Source organism: Rhea pennata, chromosome 3 (assembly GCF_028389875.1).
Source record: "Rhea pennata isolate bPtePen1 chromosome 3, bPtePen1.pri, whole genome shotgun sequence".
Classification (NCBI taxonomy): domain Eukaryota; kingdom Metazoa; phylum Chordata; class Aves; order Rheiformes; family Rheidae; genus Rhea; species Rhea pennata.
In genome coordinates this window covers 102,752,535-102,773,207 of record NC_084665.1, presented here as the reverse complement: position 1 = coordinate 102,773,207, position 20,673 = coordinate 102,752,535, and the positions used below count along the sequence as shown (strand labels likewise).

At 37.2% G+C, this 20,673-nt stretch overlaps 1 protein-coding gene across 2 annotated transcripts in view; it reads right to left on the bottom strand.

Annotated features, from left to right (window-relative positions):
* BMP5 (bone morphogenetic protein 5) overlaps positions 1-20,673 on the bottom strand; it is a 58,612-nt gene that overhangs the window by 22,032 nt on the left and 15,907 nt on the right. For both annotated transcript variants that reach the window (XM_062572913.1, XM_062572914.1), the window contains 2 exons: positions 12,756-12,948; positions 7,172-7,320 (listed from right to left, as the gene is read on the bottom strand). In XM_062572913.1, coding sequence (XP_062428897.1) covers positions 7,172-7,320; positions 12,756-12,948 — 342 coding nt within the window. The remainder of the gene's footprint in view (positions 1-7,171; positions 7,321-12,755; positions 12,949-20,673) is intronic.

The following is a 20,673-nucleotide window of genomic DNA, read 5'->3' as shown; positions in this document are numbered from 1 at the left end:
GAAACGGGTAAAAACAAAACAGCAACGTGTAGCTCCCTGCCACTCCTCTGCATTTCTGGACAAGAGCTGAATGTGGTCAAGCACTGGGAATAATTTGTTTGTTTTTATATTTCTATCACATCTTTAATCCTGAGGATTTCAAAGACTTTTCTTCAGACTGTAAACACACTGAGTATCAATACATTGCTCTCGGCACTAAAGTATGGTGCAAGCAACCAGTAGACAGCCAGCACCCTCTTTGCTGAACCCAGCCACTGTAATCACCCCCACACCTAACAAAAATAAATAAGCATAACAGATGGATTTACTCTGTACAGGAAGGATCCAGAGCCTTTGTATTCCTTGAATGCTGGTATGCACTTCTCAATCCCACTCGATAATTTATTATCTCTTCTCCATATTGACAGGTATATTTGGAGACTAAAGCCTGTATAAGGCATTGTGTTCCAAATCTGCTGAACTCTTTACTCTTCATATAATTTTGAGTCTTTGGCAAGATGTATTTGTTTGACTTGGCATTTAAACTTATTTTTGGCTTTTATTACGTTTGATAGTAAAATGCCCTTAGCAGTTTGTACTAAAGGTTGTATCAAAGTGCTAGTTTGACTAACTGAACTCAGTGGACGCTATCTGTCCTTTTACCTTCTGTCCCCTTATAATTAAGGAATGACTGCTTTGAAAATGACTGTGCAGTTCAGCTTATAAAAAGGTACTATCCCCAAAGTCCCGAAGATTTCATTCTCTTTTTATACTCACAGAGTAGGATTAGCACTCAGGAATGTAACTCTGAAGCTAGTTTCTGGGTCACTACACGCAGTTTTCTGCTGTCACTTGCAGCTGCATCATACAATCACTTTCATGAACCGATCAAGTTCCATCTTAAAAATTCATTTTTCCCCCAGCTGCTCCAACTGGAAATGCAAGAGCACTTCAAGCTTTGTATAACGTGTCTCACAATCCTGACCTGGAGAGATCACCTCATTTTTCATGACATTCAGAATCATGACTTTTTCTGAGATTGCCAGCATGAATACCAATGACAATGGCAAGATTTGTGACTTGGATTTTTCTCCCCAGGCAGTATATATTTTATGTAAAGCACTGAGCAGACAGTAATTTTGCAAGAGCTTTCAGCCACTATGCGTCTTGGCCAGATGTACACTGGCAACACAGGACAATGAATGATTCCAAAATCCATTATTTTGTCCTGAGTCATTGAACTGCAGCAAACCACTCATTTTGTTATGAAAAACAAGCACTTATTTACTTTCAAAAGTGTTCAACAAGCCACAAAACACATTTTACAGATTAACTAGTACTTTTGGGTCACAGTAGTTATTGTGGTAATAATTTTATATATTTGTAGAATTGAAAACTCTAGTGATGCTGAGAATTTATCTTTGGTTTGCTGAGAAAAACATTCTGGTGTCACTTCCTTCTTGTGTGGAATAATATCCAAAATGAAGATTGGGAAAGGCATCTTGGAGAAAGATCCTGAGTGTGCAGGGTCCAATAATATTTAATCCTTGAGCAAAACTTCTGAATCTCTGAAAGTTCACAAGGTAACTTCAGAATTAGAGCGAAACTTCTGTGATTTCTTATACCTGAACAGGGCTCTTGAGAGCGATGGGACTTCACAGAAACAAAAGAATTCAGGTAGAACTTGCCTACCAAAGACTAAATTAAGATTTATTTAACAAAAAAAGAAAAATTAGTGACACAAATATGATGAATCCAATAAGGCAACAACAACACTCCAAGATATTTTCTCCTGTCTCTATTGAAAAATCTTCCTCTGCTGATCACATCTATCTAAATGGATGTAATATATAGCTTTTTAAATAAGCTTCATGTATTTTGTTAACTCTTCTGCTCCCAGGAGGCTTAAAGGAATTCTGAAAAAATGGGTGGTCTTGGACAGTCTATTCTATGTTTCCTAGGTTTCACAGCTTCAGTCAAAACTAAAAAACATTTTGTTTTTTTAATCATTTCTTCTGTTGTTTTCACTGAGTTCAGATAAATGAATTTTGCATAGTTTTTTGTGCTGATTTTGATATTTATAAAGGTCTTGAAGGAAGCAAGTGGTATTATTTGTGAAAATGTTAGAAATCATAATAAGCTGTATAACTGGGCAGTACCATGTATACGTAAATAAAAAGTAAGATGTAATCATAAACAAACACAGCTTGTTAATTACTTGATTTACCCTTTGGGTTTAATGTACTTAGTGAATAGTTTGTGGGAGTCCTAGGCCTCTTCCACACAGTTAAAATGTGTTCAGTAAGACAATAAGACACTATACTAACTGGCCACTCACTGAAGAATAAAATGGATAAAAGCCTTCCAAATGAAACTAAATACATATGCCAATTATTGTCACTAAAATACTGGTGCTTAGCAGCAGATGTGTCCTTCATCTGGAGAGCAGGGCAGGGAGTGAGAGCTGCCCAGCCATACAGCCAGAAGCAGTATGGACCAGCAGGCTGGTGCCTGGAGGAGATGGATGAGCCCATCTCACCTCTCTCACTCCTGTTAACGTAAGGGTGTCTTTACTAACAAAGGGTGTGTTCACATCACCTTCAACAAGCAGACACAGGAAAACGCAGACTTTGTTTTGACCTAGCTGGAAACAAGTGCTACAGGTAGTTGGGTAAATGAAAGCGTGCCCAGGAGTGCTCCCAGGCACTGGATCTGGATCATCAGTGCTGTCAGAGAAGGAGGAGGTTCTCCGCATGCCTTTGGTCCCAGCCAGTTACCCTTCTCCTGCAGCTCCCAGGCACATTTCCATACCCCGTGCTGCAGGGACCTCTCCCAGCGAGCAGCTTGCATACAGTTACCCTGTTTTGGAGACTGAGAGTGCCAGCTTTCTAGCTTGTTTCGTACCAGTAGAGGCTAGTGTCCCACCGTATTCCTGAGCATGCTTAATTTACTAGTATAACTTTGGCCAAAGTCAGCTCTGAACCAGAAGTCATGTAGCTGTACTTCAGCAATGCCTGAGCCCAAGCTAATAAAACCTGCTGAGGGGCAGGATATATTAGCTCGGGTTCAGTGCTGTGCTAACATGGCTATATGGCTTCCAGATGGTGCAGAACTTAGGTAGAGGTAGCCTGCCAAAGTCCATATATGTATATAAAATACATGCATGCATGCATGCATACATATATATGTGTGTATATCCTAAATTCCCCTACTGCAAAGACATTAATCAAGGTAAAATCACTCCTGATACTTTGTTTTGTAAATACAAAATCCACCAAGAGACTTAAGTGATAGAACTCAATGTACCTGACAGCTACCTTGTTCTTGTAAGTTAGATGCAAAGGCTGACTGGGGGTAAGCTCAGGAAGAAACTGATATCATTTAGTGCTGTGAAGGTGAGGCCAAGGCTGCGAAGGAAGGTTAGAGCATCACTACCAACTACCTGAAAAAATCAAGGTGCTCCTACAGGATATGATGGGTTGAAAGCAAGTCAGCCACCTTCAGTAGTAGAAGAGTCAGAGTTAGGTGGCAGAGGATTCTTGTTGCCTGTGCACCTCAAACAGCAAGAAAACTCAAAAAAAAAAAAAAAAAAAAAAAAAAAAAAAGCCTCAGGACTACAGTGACAAAAGTTACCATCAGTTTCTTCCCCTGTGATGCCTAGACAGAAGGCAAATAACTAAGAGACATAGTGATCTAGGAAGAGACATGGAGGCTACCCAGGATGTCATATTGAGAGCTCTGTGTTTGGGATCTGTCATATTCTGTGGACCATCGGAGTTAAATATCTTCTCTCTCTCCCATTTTGAGAAGACAACACCAGGTTTTCTTCAGCATGAACGACACGAACGGCCAAAGGAATACTCTTGCAGCTTTCTATACGCCTCCAGTTAAAATGATGTGCAAACTGTTGCTAACTTCCAATTATAAAAATGTTGAGTGTTAATACAAAGGTGCTGATTCACTGCAACATGTTTTAAGTCTTACGAGACATATGGTATACATACAGGAAAAGTGTCACACGGAGCTTTTCAAATTGTTTCTGCATCTGCATCGATTTTATGCTGCAGTCCATCTAACACCCTTACTTCCATCAATGTGAAAATGATCACCTCTCATTTTAAACACCATAGAGAGTTTTGGTGTCAAAAGAAGGGAATCAGCCAAAGGGGATGCAGCAGAATGTTGAGGAGCTATTAAAAAAAGAGAATCAAAAAAACCTGATTCTTAATTTACCACAGCCCCAGGGAAACAGTGCATTATATGTTGACAGCTTCCATATGTGTCATACAAACCTTTATTCTTCCTGTTCAAAATAAAATGTCCCATTAAGAGAAAAAGTCTACATTTCATGCTAAAATGATGTGTATGATACCAAATACTGTCTGTAAGAAAAAAAAAAAAAAACACATTCCAATGTCATGTGGCCTTTTATACTTTTCAGCATTTACAAAAGGGGAAAAATATGAATTATAACAACCAGAGATTCTTCTAAAGTTGTTTTTATCAAACTGTTATATTAAATAGTTACAAATTTTTTTATTCCTCATATAGACATCATTATTATTTATGTGGCATCTTTAGGGAAAATAGAATTCTCATCCTCAGGGAAATAAAATTTCTTCACTAAAGAAATATATCTGCACAAGTAAATCCCTAAAAAAAGTCACTGAAGGATAAGTACAAGAAAGATTACTATTAATGCTAATGGTAACAATATAGTGGCACCCCAGAGTCTCAATAATTATAGGTGCCTCGTTTTAAAGATGCTGCATGAATAAATTTAAAAAAACTACTATGCATCTATAGACTTTATTTTCCAGGGGCCCGGTGCAGCATCTGAATACCTCAAATATGAACCCTCCAACTTAACAGAATCCTATTTTGTTGCAATAGAGTTGAATGGATCATGTCTCATTGCAGAAGTCCCACTGGTTCCCAGGGCAGAACCAGTCCTGTACTCCCCCTAACTCAATGGCCAGCTGAAGGCATCAAGAAATGTCCTGCAGAATACATGGCCTCAAGATCTCTTAAGCCAATGGAAGATTTTTCAACTGATTTGAATTAATCTCTGAACTTTCATAGAAAAATGATTGGAGGAAAGGTGGGTGGGATTCTCTGGGTTATAAACAGGATCCACTACACACTGAGTCATATATAAAAATTCGTGTTCCATCTGTACACAAACATGTCATTCAACTGATGGTGTTTCTAATAGCTTCCAGAAGTAACAGCAACCCAATAAAAATAATCAAAGCCTTAAGACTAAAATTGTAAGAGCCTGAAAGGATAATTTTTCTTATGCTAAGCTGAAACGGCAGGCACAGCTCTTCACTATAGTTTTGAAAACTGTAGCCCCTAAAATGGCACTCTTCATTTAGGAATAAACTGAAAAGGGAATAGAAATCGAAAAAAAAGAGGGGAATTCCCTCCTCACTAGAGCAACTACCCTGAGAAATTCAAATAAGCAAGGTGCAGAAGGTAAAGCTGTCTGTGGCTTTGGAATTTATGGAAGAAAATTATCTATCACCTTCCTGATCTTGTGAATAAGACAGGGGAAATATTTACATAAAACAGCTCTTTTACAATTTCTTCAGTGTATTAATCTGAAGGCTTCCTTCTACCCAGTTAAACTTTCCTGATGTTTACTGAACCAATATAATTTCAAGGCTAGAACCAACAAATTGCTCCAACTATTTCTGGTTCCAGGGTTTCTTAATGAATGCCTTTCATGGCTATTTAATTTTTGAGAATTCTTGTATTTGAACCTCCTGGAAAAAAAGGCAGGGATGGAGTTTATGCTGGAGCCAGAAACCTGGATGAATGCCAGCCCACCTAATTTGGATGCCTGACGGAGGTGTCACCTCCCCAGAATCGGGAGGCTTGAAGAGCGCCCAACGCAGCGGTCCACCGAATGGAGCCGCTTCCTCTGCGGCCTGTGCTCAGCACAGGGGCCTCTGATGACCATCCGGATAGAGCAAGAAGGTGGTCTACACCACGCCGGCGTCTTCCCTTTGCACTGACTCTACTGGGCCTGCGTGGGCAATACGAGGTGAAATTGCCCCCCCCCCGGCTGAAGTTGTCCTCTTCTCAGCACGATGCTGCTCAGAGGCCACGGAGGCCACGGCACTTTTTGCATAACTCCCCAGCACTTGCCGAAAAAGTATGAGCAGCTTTGTTCACAGCCCCCTGGAGCCCAAGGGGAGTTCAGATCGGAAACAATGAGATAACATAGCCAGTACAAAGCAAGAAGAAAAAATATATATATTAATCCTTACATCAGCATTGCTCCTGCTACTCATTATCATGATGTCAGCTAAGGTTTAGATTAACGGGCATCATAGATCCCCTGGCCTTTGACATAAAAAGCTTTTTGACAAGAAAAAGATAAATTTAAAAGTTTGCTTGTAAAGTAGCATGGATTAAGTGAACCTTCCCAGAAAAAACAGTCTGTAATTCTCTTTTTATTAGTTTCTAAAGAAATCTACGTTACGGACAATTCTTCTAAAAATATTATTTTGCATCAAGAGGTATTTTTGCTTTTTAATGAACAGGACAATGGTGAATACTGTAACACTCTAGTCATTTTAAACTAAAAAAACAACTATGAATCTGATTAATTTGATAGTATTCTTTCCAATTTTCAGCTAATGAAAATTTTCAAGATTTCAAATTTTTGACACACTGCAAGATAAAAAAGCTTTGAAATTATTTTTTTTCAAAAGATAGAAAACAATTTCCACATTAACCTTTCTCCAACATCCGTACCAGTGATTACAAGATAAATTCCGAACAGTCATGAGGTTTCTTTATGCTTTTCTCCATGGTCCAGCCCAGAAACATCTTTAGAAACTTTATAAAACGAAAATTCCACAAATCTACTTGAGTTTCCTGGATGTATGCATTTAATCATCGCTGGAAGAGCCTTAATATGAAACTTTATTTTTTATAAAAGAGCTTTTACCCCAAACTTCATTTAATTTAACTTGATTCAATTGAGTTTTATAATTGCCATATTCTACAGAACTGAGAACATTAAAAAGCACAGCTGCAGCAGGATAAGACTTTGTTCTTCTCTTCTAAACTCTCAGTGAATTGTCACCCATCAGAGTTAAAAAAAACACTCTGTCCAGAAAACATTCACAGAAACAGACCACAGGAGCATATGCAGGATTATGATCTATGGTTATCTTACCGTCCTCAGTTTCAGCGCAGAGTTGCAAGCCCAGATTGTTCTGCGGATTAATCACCCAGTGATTGCTGGTCACAGTAATGTCAAATACAAACCAGCCCACATCAGAAGCCTGAGCCTTTCTTGTGTCCAACAGGAACAAGTCTGCGTCCCTGAGTTAAGGAAAATAGAGAGTTAGGGCATTCAAATATTATCAATTTTTTGTCCCTAACTTTCTTGCTGACACTAACTTCCTCAAGTCCAAATGAATAATTTTTGGACGTATCCTCCTCATGACACAATACAGCATATGCTGTACCTAACATAACTGTTAAGTATAATACAGGTATTCCTCCTCACAGGACTTTCTGAAATGGGTCTCAGCACATGAAAACTGCAGTTCTGAGAAATCTGAAAATTCTAGTTTCCTGACATGCATACACAATATGAATAAGCAAAATTGCTCATAAAAGACTCATCTTTCTGCACTAGAATGTCTCAGGATGATTAACTTTTATAAACTGTACAGTGAAAAAGACAAAAAAGTCAAAATCACATTCCAATTTCAACTGAAATTGAAAGGCAAAGCATCACTAAAAAATCTGTTATTAATAACACACGGCAGCAGCTGTATCATATGACAAAACATGAATATATGACAGTTTAGTTTCATATTAGTATGTATGTTTAGAAAATAAGTCCATATAGCAAAGTATATACCTGTTCAGTAATGTACTTACATTTTAACCCTTAGTTTTCTGTTATATTCTGAAATTTGTTCCCATGTAACTGTCCAGTAATTCAGAAGGTCTATTTAGGGGAGTTAGCATAACTGTGTTACTAAATGTTTGCATGGATCATTTCTTTGATCTGTTTTCATGTATCTTCTGACACAATTAGTTTCAGAACCATATTTATATGGCAAATAATGTCCTTGAATAATCATACTAGAACCAAGATATTTAACTCTCATCATCATTTTACCCTCTTCCTACAAAGCAGCATGCATTATTAAAAATTGTTTTCACCATTTAGCCTTTTAACTGAAATCTATAGCTACAGAAGCTTGTTTCTTTTCTGTTGTAACCAAAGCACTTGTTAACCAGAAGAAATAATTTATTCTACATTTTGATTGTCCAAGATAAAGATAGTCTTGGCTTATCCAAACTTTGGAATGGCTCTGTTACCTTACAGACACCATGAATATATACTTAAGGAGGTAAGACAGACAGAGATAATAGGCTTTCTGTATAACAAATGAAGTTTTTATGGTGATCTTATCATTGCAGTCCAATGCTGCTTTGTTGCAATGAGGTAACAGGTAATTACTTACTATTTTAAATGCACCTAAAAAACTGAAAAAAAACTCATGTACCTCTTGAAACTGATTGTTTAACACTCAAAAAATAAGACCAAAAGAACTGACAGAAGCATACATGTATCTTATATGCGAGAAGTATCTGAAGCTTCAGGTTAAAGAGCACAGCAATGATGAAGAGATTGTATTTTATGGATTTTTTTTCATTTTTCTATGAAAAACAAAAGTTTTTTAACAAAAGTTATTTCAATTTTCTTTTTTTTTCTTTTGTTGAACTATAATCTTCAGCTGGGATCTTATCACTGCTATTCTAGCAGACCTGGGTTAATGACCACACAAGGAGAAAACATACCTTCTCCCTCTGGAGCCAACATGAAAACAGTCCTACAATTCTAACAAGCCTGACCCGCTATGCTAGCACTGAACAAATTAACAACGTACCACAAGCTCATAAATGGTACTCTCTGGAGTCTTAAATGCCGTTTTTTTCTCCAATAAGCAGTTTTATCAGAACTTTAAAACTGAAGGGTTTCATTCTGAATGGGACATTTTTTAAGATGACTCTCTGTAAATATTTCTTGTATCGTTCAGGAACTTTAATAGAAAACTATAAAATTGTTTGGAACATAAATTTTTACAATATTACAATGCTATAACTTCACATTTGTCTTTTCTGTGAGAATACATTATTTTCCTATACAGATTCATTCAGCTCTACACTTAGCTTTGAGTGAATAAAATACTCCCAAAAGAACTATGCCTGTTATGCCAAACTAGAATAGGGCACTGCTAATGAGTACATTCCTGAAATCCTTATAAAGCATGCATTTCTCCTCAGAATCTTTCCTCCGTGTGACTTTATTATTCTGTACTGCAGCAGAATGCACCAAACTATTTTTGACATTGATATATCAGTCATCTTTTCCACATTAGTAGACTCAAACAGGTAGATTGGTCTCACGAATATTAATTAATAAACAGAAAACTGGAACTAATTCTCAAGAACAGGCGGAGGAACACAAAATGAATTATCTAGATGAATGAAATTATTTAGCCCATGTAATATACTATATAAATTGAAAATATCTGTCAAAAAAGCTATTTTTTTTCACAATTCATTATAAACATAGAATGGAAACTTGACGTCTCACAAGTAAGTGATTGCTGTGGGATCAGTATTCCACCATTAGCCAGTGTTATTCACTGAAATTTGTCAATGTATTTTGTGACATTTTTAATTTCAAAATTCTCCTTTATTTTGTGAAAAGCAGAAACTATCACACTTAAAATGAAAAACAGCTGCACTTTTTGGCTCTAATTTTTAAAAATATTTCTATTTCAAAAATAGCCCACAACACATAATAAAAAGAAAAGCATTATGTCGTAAATAGCCTGAAATACAACAGTTAACATATTCAGGCAGAATACAGCTGATTGGCTTTACCTTTATGGAGGCTTTTTTAGCTTACTGATCTCAGGCTGGTCCCAAAGGGTCAGTTGTCTACCACAGAAATGCTACCACAGTCAAAAATTTCAGCAAAGACACTATCAGCAGAATGTCTAAGAAGCCCCAGATCTCCTGGGTCATTTAAGAAAGTAAAGATGGAATAAACCACGTATACTTTCCTTGAAACCTAGCAAAGTTTTAGAACACATCAAATTGTGATTACTATGTAATAGGCCATCCCCATAGTGCTGCTTCACCTCTTGCCTCATTCCAGAAAGCTGCTTTAGCATCTTAATACCACTTGAGGATTCCCTAATGCAGAAAGAATCCTTGGGGTTTAGACAAATTAGTGGCTAGCTGCCACCAGATCTTGAACTAGGGTTTGGCCAGTTGGAGTACATTACTTTCGTCATGAGAAAAGATCAGGGTAGGAGTACATTGGCAGGGCTATGTGAGAAGATTCGCCTTGCTATTGGCTGTGCTTTACATACTTCCATAGGATAAATAGAAAACTTAAATCTGAAACACTGCCATTTCAGCAAACTCCAAGCAAATTCAATGTATACACTTAAGTGGCCATACTGTCATAGAGACAGAAAAATGTCTGAGATTACAAAATCATCTTTAGTCTGCAACTCAAAATTCATCAGCCCTGATCACTACTGGTCTAAAAGTGTACCAGAAGTGCATTCCAGATTGCAGAACTCTAGCATCTGTCTAGGATCTGACAGCAGGGGTGAGCCGAGTGGTTTTGCTGTGGTACCACGCCAGCAGCTTCTGAGAAATTTCACCTAAAATCTGCTATATTTATATGTAGGACAAACCTGAGGCAACAAGTCAAGAACAACGCTAATGAGGCCTGAGCCCCAGAGCAAAAGCTGTAATATTATTGCAAACACCAATGATAAAATATTCTTGGGAACTCATCTGTTTGGAGGCATCAAGAAACAGCTGGGAAACCAGCAAAACGTTCCTTGTTTTAAATATGAACTGTACAGAGCTTGCAGTCCTCTCTCATCTCACCCCTCTGAGGCATTTGTCTCTACATACTCCGCATGTAAGGAGAGACTGGCAAGATCACCAATAGCAAGTAAATGCATGACCATTAGTCTAAGTCTGAAGTTTCCTTAGACCTAATGGCAAAAAGCAATACTTGGATATGCCACTTTCCATCATCATGGTTCAGTTACAGGACACGGGGCTTGTAGGTTGTTAGAAATTAGTGCTGTTTACTATCCTAGAAATTTGCAGATGGACACTGAAAGAAATCAGTAGAATTCTTCGTTGGTTCACTATCACAGATTGTGTAGAGAAAATTGTCATTTTAACAAGCTAGATACTACTAAATTTTGATCCTTTTGTCTTCCTTAAAAAAAAAAAAAAAAAAAAAAAAGGCAGAAACTACTTACTGGGAAAAAAAATAAAAACAAAAAGAAGCACAAACCAGACTAGAAAACTAACCTTACCCACTAATTCCTAAAAAAAGCTTTTGAGTTTACAGAATTTACATCACCCTAACCTTGACTTGTGCCCTTTAAATAGAGACATTCTCTTCCTTCCTATTTTCTTCGTTCTTCCAAGAAGTTTCTTTTAAGACTCTGTCAGCAGTAACTTTTGTAAGCCAAACACAGAGGAAAGCAATTTCTGCACTGTGAACCTAAGAAAGCAGAGGGTATTCTGGAAGGATGAGTTCATTCTCTCTTGCTGGTTCTGCTCCACTTGATATAAAATACCCCAGTGCTTGCTGGGTCAAAAAGAAAAAAAACATGACAATTTTATATGTTTATATGCTCAAGGTTCTCATCTGGAAGGCAAAAGCTCAAGACTATGTGAGCAAAAACGGGATTCAAACTCTGGCCTGGACTTTGAGCTAACTCAAATGTTAGCCTCAGTGATGGGGCCTCCAGAATGCTCTGCAAATTTAGGCTACTATTTTCTTTGGTTTGGTTAAACATGCCCAGAATGGAAATATGTTATCTGTTCCAGGATGAGGGAGAGTTTTCATTCGTCTCAAAATAAAACTATTTTTTTTACCTTTGCTGGGAAAAGACATCCAAAATTTTTGTTTCAAAATGCTCAACAATCCAGCCACAAAACCAAAAATTTTGAAAGTATATAGCTTTTTTCAGAAGGGCCTTGGAACTGTTAACAGTTTTTTAGTGGGAATTTCAGGTATTGAGCTACTTTGTCTGGTCTAATCTGGTCACTTAGGTTTTGCACAATCTTGGAAATAAGACACACAGATTGTTCTGCAAACAAATCAGAGATTTGTTCATCTGTAATGTCATACTTATTTTAATATTCAGTTTTGGTAAGCAGCATATGTTAAGTGCACACATATCATCTTACAGTTAGTGCATGACTTGATCTGTTTAAATAAATTCTGTAGAATATTAAAACATAGGCACAAAAGCAATGTGCCTTCAAAAGTAAACAAAGTTGACTAGTTTATCTGCCTTTAAGGAGCTAAACAAATCTTGGTTGGCACTACTTCTGTGTCAGCAAATGGTGTCTTTCTCAATCCAGATATATACTGTGCATGTGATTCCACCATTTACGCTTTGAGAAGCTAATCCTCACCCCTCTTTGCACCCAGCAGCAGAGAGCTGTATGGGCAGATTATTTGGTGAGATTTGATACATAACTCTCCATAACACCAGAATAAATTACACTGAAGATAAGTTTTATTCTCACTATTTGTTGTTGCCTGAGAATTAGTACCACACAAGCTACAGCAATAATACCTTGCAGAGGGTACATTTATGATAAGTTATCGTCTCTCCAATTAAGATAGAAACGTAAGACATTACTCCAAACATAACACATGCACGCAAACAAGGTACCTGTTTGGATATTCTTTGATGATCTGATATATGCTAATCTGAATTGTTTCATTCCCAAATCGGCTGTTGCTTCGATCTTTATAAATCCGGAATTCAGCTGCTGTCACTGCTTCTCCATGTGGGATTTGAGTAAGGTCAAAACGAAATTCCTTATAGTGCCTTCGCTGATGGGAAAAGTCCTTGTCCCTTTCAACTGTTAGGAAAAGGTTGAATTTAGAAGACAGGTTTTGAGGTGGAATGAATACACATTTCCTATGATTATTGGAGCATTCCCTGTGCTTAGAAGTAAACAAACAGAATAGAAAATTGTGCAAATCATAAAACCACAAGCCCAGACATACTTCCAGTTAAAGGAAATTCCACAAGCCGAGTGTCTTCAGTTCAAAAGGAAAAACCCTCTGTGGCTTTTATACGAATTCCAGAAGCCAGAGTGGAAAGAATATCAAAAAAAGCTGAAAGAGGGTATGTTGTTAAAGTAGCTAGAAATATGGGCAAACTAAAACCTGTGAAAGGATTTAGGACCTGAGTTTAATCATAAATGCAGCAGCAATAATGTCAGAGACACAGACAACTTTGGAAAACACTGCTGCAGGTAATAGCCGGGCAGACGGGAGGAAAGCTGATCACTTACACTTAACGTAATAAATTCTGAAGTAGTGCTAGAGTGCGGTACAGCTACTACACATTTAAGAAGCAGTTACCGCCTATAAATTAGCACGTTGCGGTGTACTGGCACAAGGGTCGTCCCGCCAGCAGCGAGAGGAAGCGAAGGGTGACGGAGGGCTGCGGAGGACGCAGCGCTCCTCAGCCCGCCCGGAGACGCGGCGGGGCTGCAGCAGCAGCTTCCAGCGTTTCTGACACCGCCACGGTTTCCAAAAGAAAAGCCAGTGACCTCCTTGCTTATTCAGGGTTGCACAGGATTTTAAAGAGGAGGAGACGGACTTTTAGTTGATTTGAATTTACAGCTGCTTTGGGGATAATTCAGCTATCAGCTGCAGTTCGAATCCACTTTCTTAATGACCTTCTTAACAGAGTGAGTGTTTTAATGTGGCAAGTAAACCCACATGCCATGATACGGACTGATGACCAACTTCTGGGATTAATATTTCAGATTTTACAGATATAGAAAGGAAAATGATCTGCAGTTTTTATTCCCACAGAGCACAACATATTTTTGACCTCTGAACAAGGTAGAGTCTGTGCCCTGCGGCAGTTCAGAAGCTCTTCCATCTTCCTCGTGATACAGGTGTTTTGGTTCACTGAGGATGGGCAAAGCCTAAAACATTCATACCTGGGATTCAGTTGAGAAAAGTAGCTGAACACTTACGGCTGCACCCAGCTCCACCAAACACTCCCCCAAATAAGCCCCACTCATTTACTCAGCTTTAGTACTGATATTCCTCAGATCTAGGAGAGGAACAGCGTTAGTAGTGAAAAAGCACACGTCTAGATTACAAAATGTTACGTAGATGAATTCCATGAATAAAAAAATATTATTACAATGCACATATATTTATACTTATATGCACATGCATATATGTTTATCACATGTATTTTAAACAGATATAAAATATTTGTGTATCATGCATGTGTGTGTGCATTATTATGTATGTAGGATTTAGAAATAGGAATATGTTAAAAGAAACAACTGTGTTTTGGGAGGACCATCAAAGGGATGGTTAGGGACATATGCAAGTGAGAGCTATTGATGCAGAAGTATTTACATTATTTTCGGAGATATATTTAAGACACCAGTGGCCTTATATCTAGTCCTCTAGAGTACACTTCCTTTTCATGCTTTCAAAAATACAAACCATCATTGTTTTCATTAGCATAATTCTTTAAAATGTACAAATCTGTTTCTCTGTAAGAACAACAGAAAATAAAATATATACACTATATAACATTGTCTTTACTTCAGTGAAAATGAACGTTCTTTTGGTTGACAAAAAGGAAAATTGTCTGCTAACTGTGAGGTTTACTTGGCTAAGATGCATATCTAGCTTACATGGGTTTGCCATCTTACACTGTGTAGAAAAATTAAAGAAGAAAAGAGGCAAAAGCATGTAAATTGGCTGTTCTGTATCTGAAGACAAATGGGCTGCTACTGAAGAGAAACAGGATACCATCTATTTAGCAGCTCCATTGCTAGGTTTTAAATTGGGAGATATATACAGAGATCAGACTTGAGGTTTGGGGTTTATTTGTTTTGTTTTTAAAAGAACATGTAAAGCCTTTCATTTCTGAGAGAACCTGGCAAGGATTAGCATATGCAAATGCAGTGAATTGATGAGGATTTTTGCAGAATAAAGGTCTAACTGCAAGTTTCTAATATTACAACAGAATTTCTAAACTATAGTGGAAAGGCTACAACAATAATCTTCAAATGTAAAATATATTAAAAGAATTAAAGCATCAATCATTTCTGATACTCTTTGATTAATATTTATTCAGCAACTACTTACCATCATTTAGGGGTAATTAAACACTACACAGTATGAGTAAACTTAGAGAATTACACTCTAAACGAAGGTTTTAAATGCCAGTGCTCCTGTGTTGTTCTGTTATTATTTGGGTTTGAGGGTTTTTTTAGCCTAGTTTCTTACAAGAACATTCAAATCAACAACACCAGTTTGGAAACAACAGTTCTCTCCATATATGTTACAGTTTGGACACAAAAATCTGCAAGACGCTATGATAACATTGATAGTATTCTCTCAGGACCACTCACAACTACTGAAAGAATACTGATAGCAATTTCCTGTTGAGTGCAAAATTAATTAATACAGCTAATACAGATATTACTTATCTATGTTCCCATGTAAACCCAGCACTGCCATCTGAAAAGGAAGCAATCATCCACTGTTTCAAAATTTCCTTAGGCCTAGACTTGCCAGGACAGAGTTTGCAGGTAAATTATGATTTCAGAGTAATGACAGACTATACAAATGAAAAGTGGAATAAAACAATCAGTCCAAACTGTGAAAAACCCTGAGTCTAAGGCAGTCCCACTGACCACAATGAAGCCAGAAAGTCTAGACAAGTTTTGCATTACATAGCAGTCTGCAAAAAAAGCAATTGCTGTGATGTCGTAATATTGTCTAATGACTGGAATGACAGGTTTAAGTCATGAATTCAAAGAGAAACATTATTTAATGAAATTAAGTATTTTAATACTGAGGATAATAAACAAGTCTAGATCACTTCTACATTAGCCAGGGACGAATAACAGCCTTGTCAGGGGAGACACTGCCTGTTTAGTCAGGTTATGTCTCAGGTCCTTTGTTCTGCTGAAATGGCAAAAATTTTTGTGGGTGCTATGTCTCAAATATCTTTATTTCACATGCAAGAGCTTTGCAATAGTGATAGCCTGTAAAATACAGATTAAGACTTTTAATTACAGTAATTTTTAATTTAATATATTTTTTAATTTTTCCATATTATTCTCATGTCATCCCAACATTACCCGTTTCATCTACCAAAGTGCATCTATTTCTGGGTTTGACCACAGAATCTATAAAATAGTTGACTAGAAAATGAGCAAGTACTATTTTAACTATTGGAGGAATATAATTTTTCTAATTAAAAAAATAGTTAGAATATCAGAGCCAATAGAGTATCAGTGATGATTACATGAAAGTTCATTTGCTCTCATTAACCAGGATTCCAAGCATCAACTTAAAAATACCACCCAAAGCTAATAAATTCAGCACTATGGTTACATCAGGCAAATCATAGCTTAAGGTAACATCACAAATACTTGCTTGTGCAAGATGACAAAGAGTAATTTTTACATCCATGTTGCTCACTGATGAAATATTCATACATTTACACAAAGCACATCTACAAGAAGAGAGAAGACAAATTTGCACCATAGAGACACTTTAGAAAAAGGGTCATCACTGATATCAAGAGAAAATATTTGTATAAATGGATCTGAGAACTGCACAAATTTTCATTAACAAAAAGTATGGTCTTCTGGAAAAAATAGAAAGCATCCACACAAATGCTCAGTGTAGTAAACAATCAGCATATTACAGATTCAGCTTTAAATGTCTAACCGTCGATAGAGCTTAAAAAGTACAATGCAAGAAGTGCTAGCGACAACTTCATGCATAGAGGGACTACTGTGCATGCTCTTTCGGTGGCGACTGCTTTCCTGCTGCCAAGTGCTCTGCCTTTCCCGAAGAGGCTGGTGCGTTGTGACCCGGCTGGAAAGGGAAAGCTGCTTTATCAAGCTGAGGATCACATCAAAGCTGTGTTGCAATAAGTCGCTTCTGCAGCGTGAGATCCTGAGATCCCGGCTGGACGCACACATAGTGAAGCTTCACTGACCAGCCTAATGTCACTGTTTAACTACTAAATATACATGCCAAGGCAAAACTAAGAGTCTTACAGACCCTGTGACTGTCAGGGGCCATTTACGCTAATCTCACTGAATTTCACTGTTTGACTCTAAATTCTTTGCATAAGCACTAAGTAAACCAGGCAATTTTAATCACTTGAAGGTGATAAAGGCTACAGTAAGCTGATACACTACAAACGACACTCGTTTACATCTTGAATATAATGAAATGATAGTTTATCTACAGTGAACACTTGTGGTTATCTGACAAAAACAGGTCAAAGGTTCCAGGCGTTTTCTCCTGAAATTACTCAGTGCTGCCTCTAATGACTGATAATTGAAAGCAGAGGCTGGAAATATCAAATGTGGTAGGTGACAGATAAGCAACAGATTAATGCAAGTACTCTCTTACAGGACACTAAAAGGTCAGAGGCCCTAGGAATTAGCTGTTGTGCTACTGTGAAAAGACAGACATCAAATAGCTATTTACTCTTGCTCTCCTCTCCAAAATTCAAATTCTAGAAACCCATTCTCTCCTCCCTGAGTACACCGTTTAAAGGGGTGACACACTGAACAACATACAGCAACATGCTGAGTAGGTAAGGTAGATGTGATCCTAAAGCTGAGTGACAGCTTAAAAAAATTTTACTAGATATAAATATCTTAATGAAATGCATCTGAGGGACCTTAAGAAGCACATAAGGCTGAACGTCATTCCCATTCTGCAGAGTGAAAATTTAGGGAGACCACATAACAGATTTCAAAAAATGTAGTTTTAAAGCTTTGTAATTTTGTAAAGGCTTTTACACAGCAGAAAACGAACCTGTTTTAACTTTAGAAATTTAAATTAAGCTTAGTCCAACAAGTGCATCTTTCATTTCTGTACTTTAGAAGCCCTAAAAACTACAAGATCTGATTAAATGACCATTGAAATAAATGACAATGTTTTCTTTCAGCTGATGGCATTTGAATAGGGACTACAGTTCTTCTAAAAGAGGTTTTAAGTAAGTTGAAAGGACTTTTTTAAGTACAACTATTGTAAAAAATATTTTGTAAAAGCAATTATTACAAAAAATTATCATAGAATGTAAACACTGGCGTAAGAGTTTTACTATTACAAGATTTAATTTGTTTTATGGAATTGAAAGAGCCCTGATTGGGACTCTGAAAATCTATTTCAAGTTGGACATGGAAATTCATAACAATAGTCACCTGTCCTCAGAGGAATGATTTGGACACCAGAGACATCTGCCTGATACAGTCAATAGAGAGACACTTCTGTTTGCTAAGGGTCGACTGTCTCGAGTCAGAACAGAAGAATATATCTGCTTTTCCTCTTTAGTCTGCTGGTGTTCCAGATGCCAGAAATAGGAGACAGACTTCTCTCAGCCAAAGGGCATTTCAGTCTGTATCACCTAATTTCTATGATCATATACCAAGCGCCAGGATAGTGAGTAGCCTGGTAGGGGGACAACCTGGGCCACTCCACAGAAGCAATGAAGAGCTGGGGGTCAAAATGAGGATAAAACAAGTTTCTGTTCCCACATCTACTTTTTATTCATCTGAGAATAAGCATCTATTGAATAATCATTATTCAGCTGAGTGTCCATTCTACACTAAAAAGCTTCAGAGTCATATGCCAGCCCCATTCTCCTTCTGGTACCAATCCTTTTGCATATCTTTCAGCACTGAGGCCAATTTTCAACAGCAGAGTGGGGAGGGCTGGTGGACTCCCTTCCCACCCCCCACCCCCAATATTCTGTAGCCAGTTGTAAGGGAAAGTGGATGATACAGACTTCATACCCCTCTCCTTTACCTTCCCTCCTCCCTCCCTGGGCTGAGAAGTCACATCCCCCCCTTTGTCAGTGAGGAATTAGATCATGAAAGGTGTTCATGGAGATGGCATCATTACCACCTGGTTTCTACAGGAAAATATGTTGTGTAGGACTCTGTGATGTCTTAGGTATATTCAGAATTTACCTTCTGAACCGAGGTCTTTTGGGAACTTATCTCTGATCAAAATGGATCAGCACATATTCAAGACTCAAGTTCAGGCATATTAGGAGCCGTTAGGTCAAAAAAGTTGTCAATGGTTGAAATTGCTGGCCTCACAATAATCTGTCTTAACAAATTTTGTCCCATTCAACAAGATTGTCTCATCTCAAACATCAAAATCATTGTCAGAATCTTACTCCAAATTCTGACTCCCTTCAACAGAGGCAAAACTATTTCTGAAATCAATGAGAGCTTGATTAAGGAGGGGGAGTTTCTAGAAACTTTACTTTTATCATTGCAACACTTCTGTTTCTTAAAAACTGCAGTATTACAGTACTGTATATTTGAGTTACTCTGTACTTACTAATATTAGAATGGTTATATTTAATTATAGATTTACAATGTAGTTCTGAAAGAGCGATGTAAATAGCTTTTACTTTTTTTTTTATGAAATCACAAAGCAGAAAACTTTGTGGCTCACATTTTGAAACAAGTCACTGCTGTCAAGTGTAGAATTATTTCACTAAAGTCTTTATTTTCAGTCGGTTACTGACATCACAAGCAATATTCAGCTATTTTGTTCAGCTAAGTTAGGGATAGCTTTAAAATTGGTGAAATACTCTGTAGTTACTGTCAGTTTCATTACATGAAAAATCATCTCTTATTTACTGAATACCAATTTAATAGAATATCCCCTCCATAACTACATAGAATTACTGAAATGTTTGTATTGCAAAGTTGTTTGAGGCAAGACAAAGTCAATGAAAAAAATTCAGTGACTGAACAGGTTCTAGAGCAAGAATGAAAAGGAAAACTGCAAATTTTAAAAAATAAAAACATACCATCTGGACTTTTTTTGAATACGCATGAATTTTCATTCTTTATCTTCCATAGAGGAAAGGTACTTCAATATCCCATTCTTTATAACAAAATTAAGTTAGAATAATCAAGGATCTTACCTAAGCACTTTATTATTACATTGTTTGGGAATGATAAGGAAAGTACTGCTCTATTATTAAAATTGTAAGTTTTTAATATTTTTGTTGTTGTTAATAAGATTTGCTAGATTCTTACCAGTTAACAAAATATACATTTGAAAACTATAATTAGTTTGAAACATTAAATTATCCATCAGGTGGGTTTTGAAATGGTATGATTTCTACTTTCATATCTCCTCAAAACATTCACACAATACATTCAACTTTAGTAAACGGTAGGGACCAACCACGCAAATAATGGTAGAAATTACAAAGACATGGTAAAATAGAAGAAAAAATGTATAAAGGGATAAATTTCCCTTCCCCTTGATTTATTTTAAGAATCAAAGCTCAGTTAGTAGTTAAAATTGTTCATCAGACACCCTTAGGAGGAACAGTATGATTGTGTCTACCAACAGCTTTTATAAGCACAGACCTAAGGAAATGTCGAGACCAAAGCGGCTTGACTGAGCACTGCCTTCTCAGGCATAACCTGCCAGATGTTCTGCTCTTAATGAGACTACTTATCATGCCTTCCTGTTACCTTACACTGTTTAAAGTATCATGTGTGTTTTAATGAAATTGCTGGTCACATGATTCA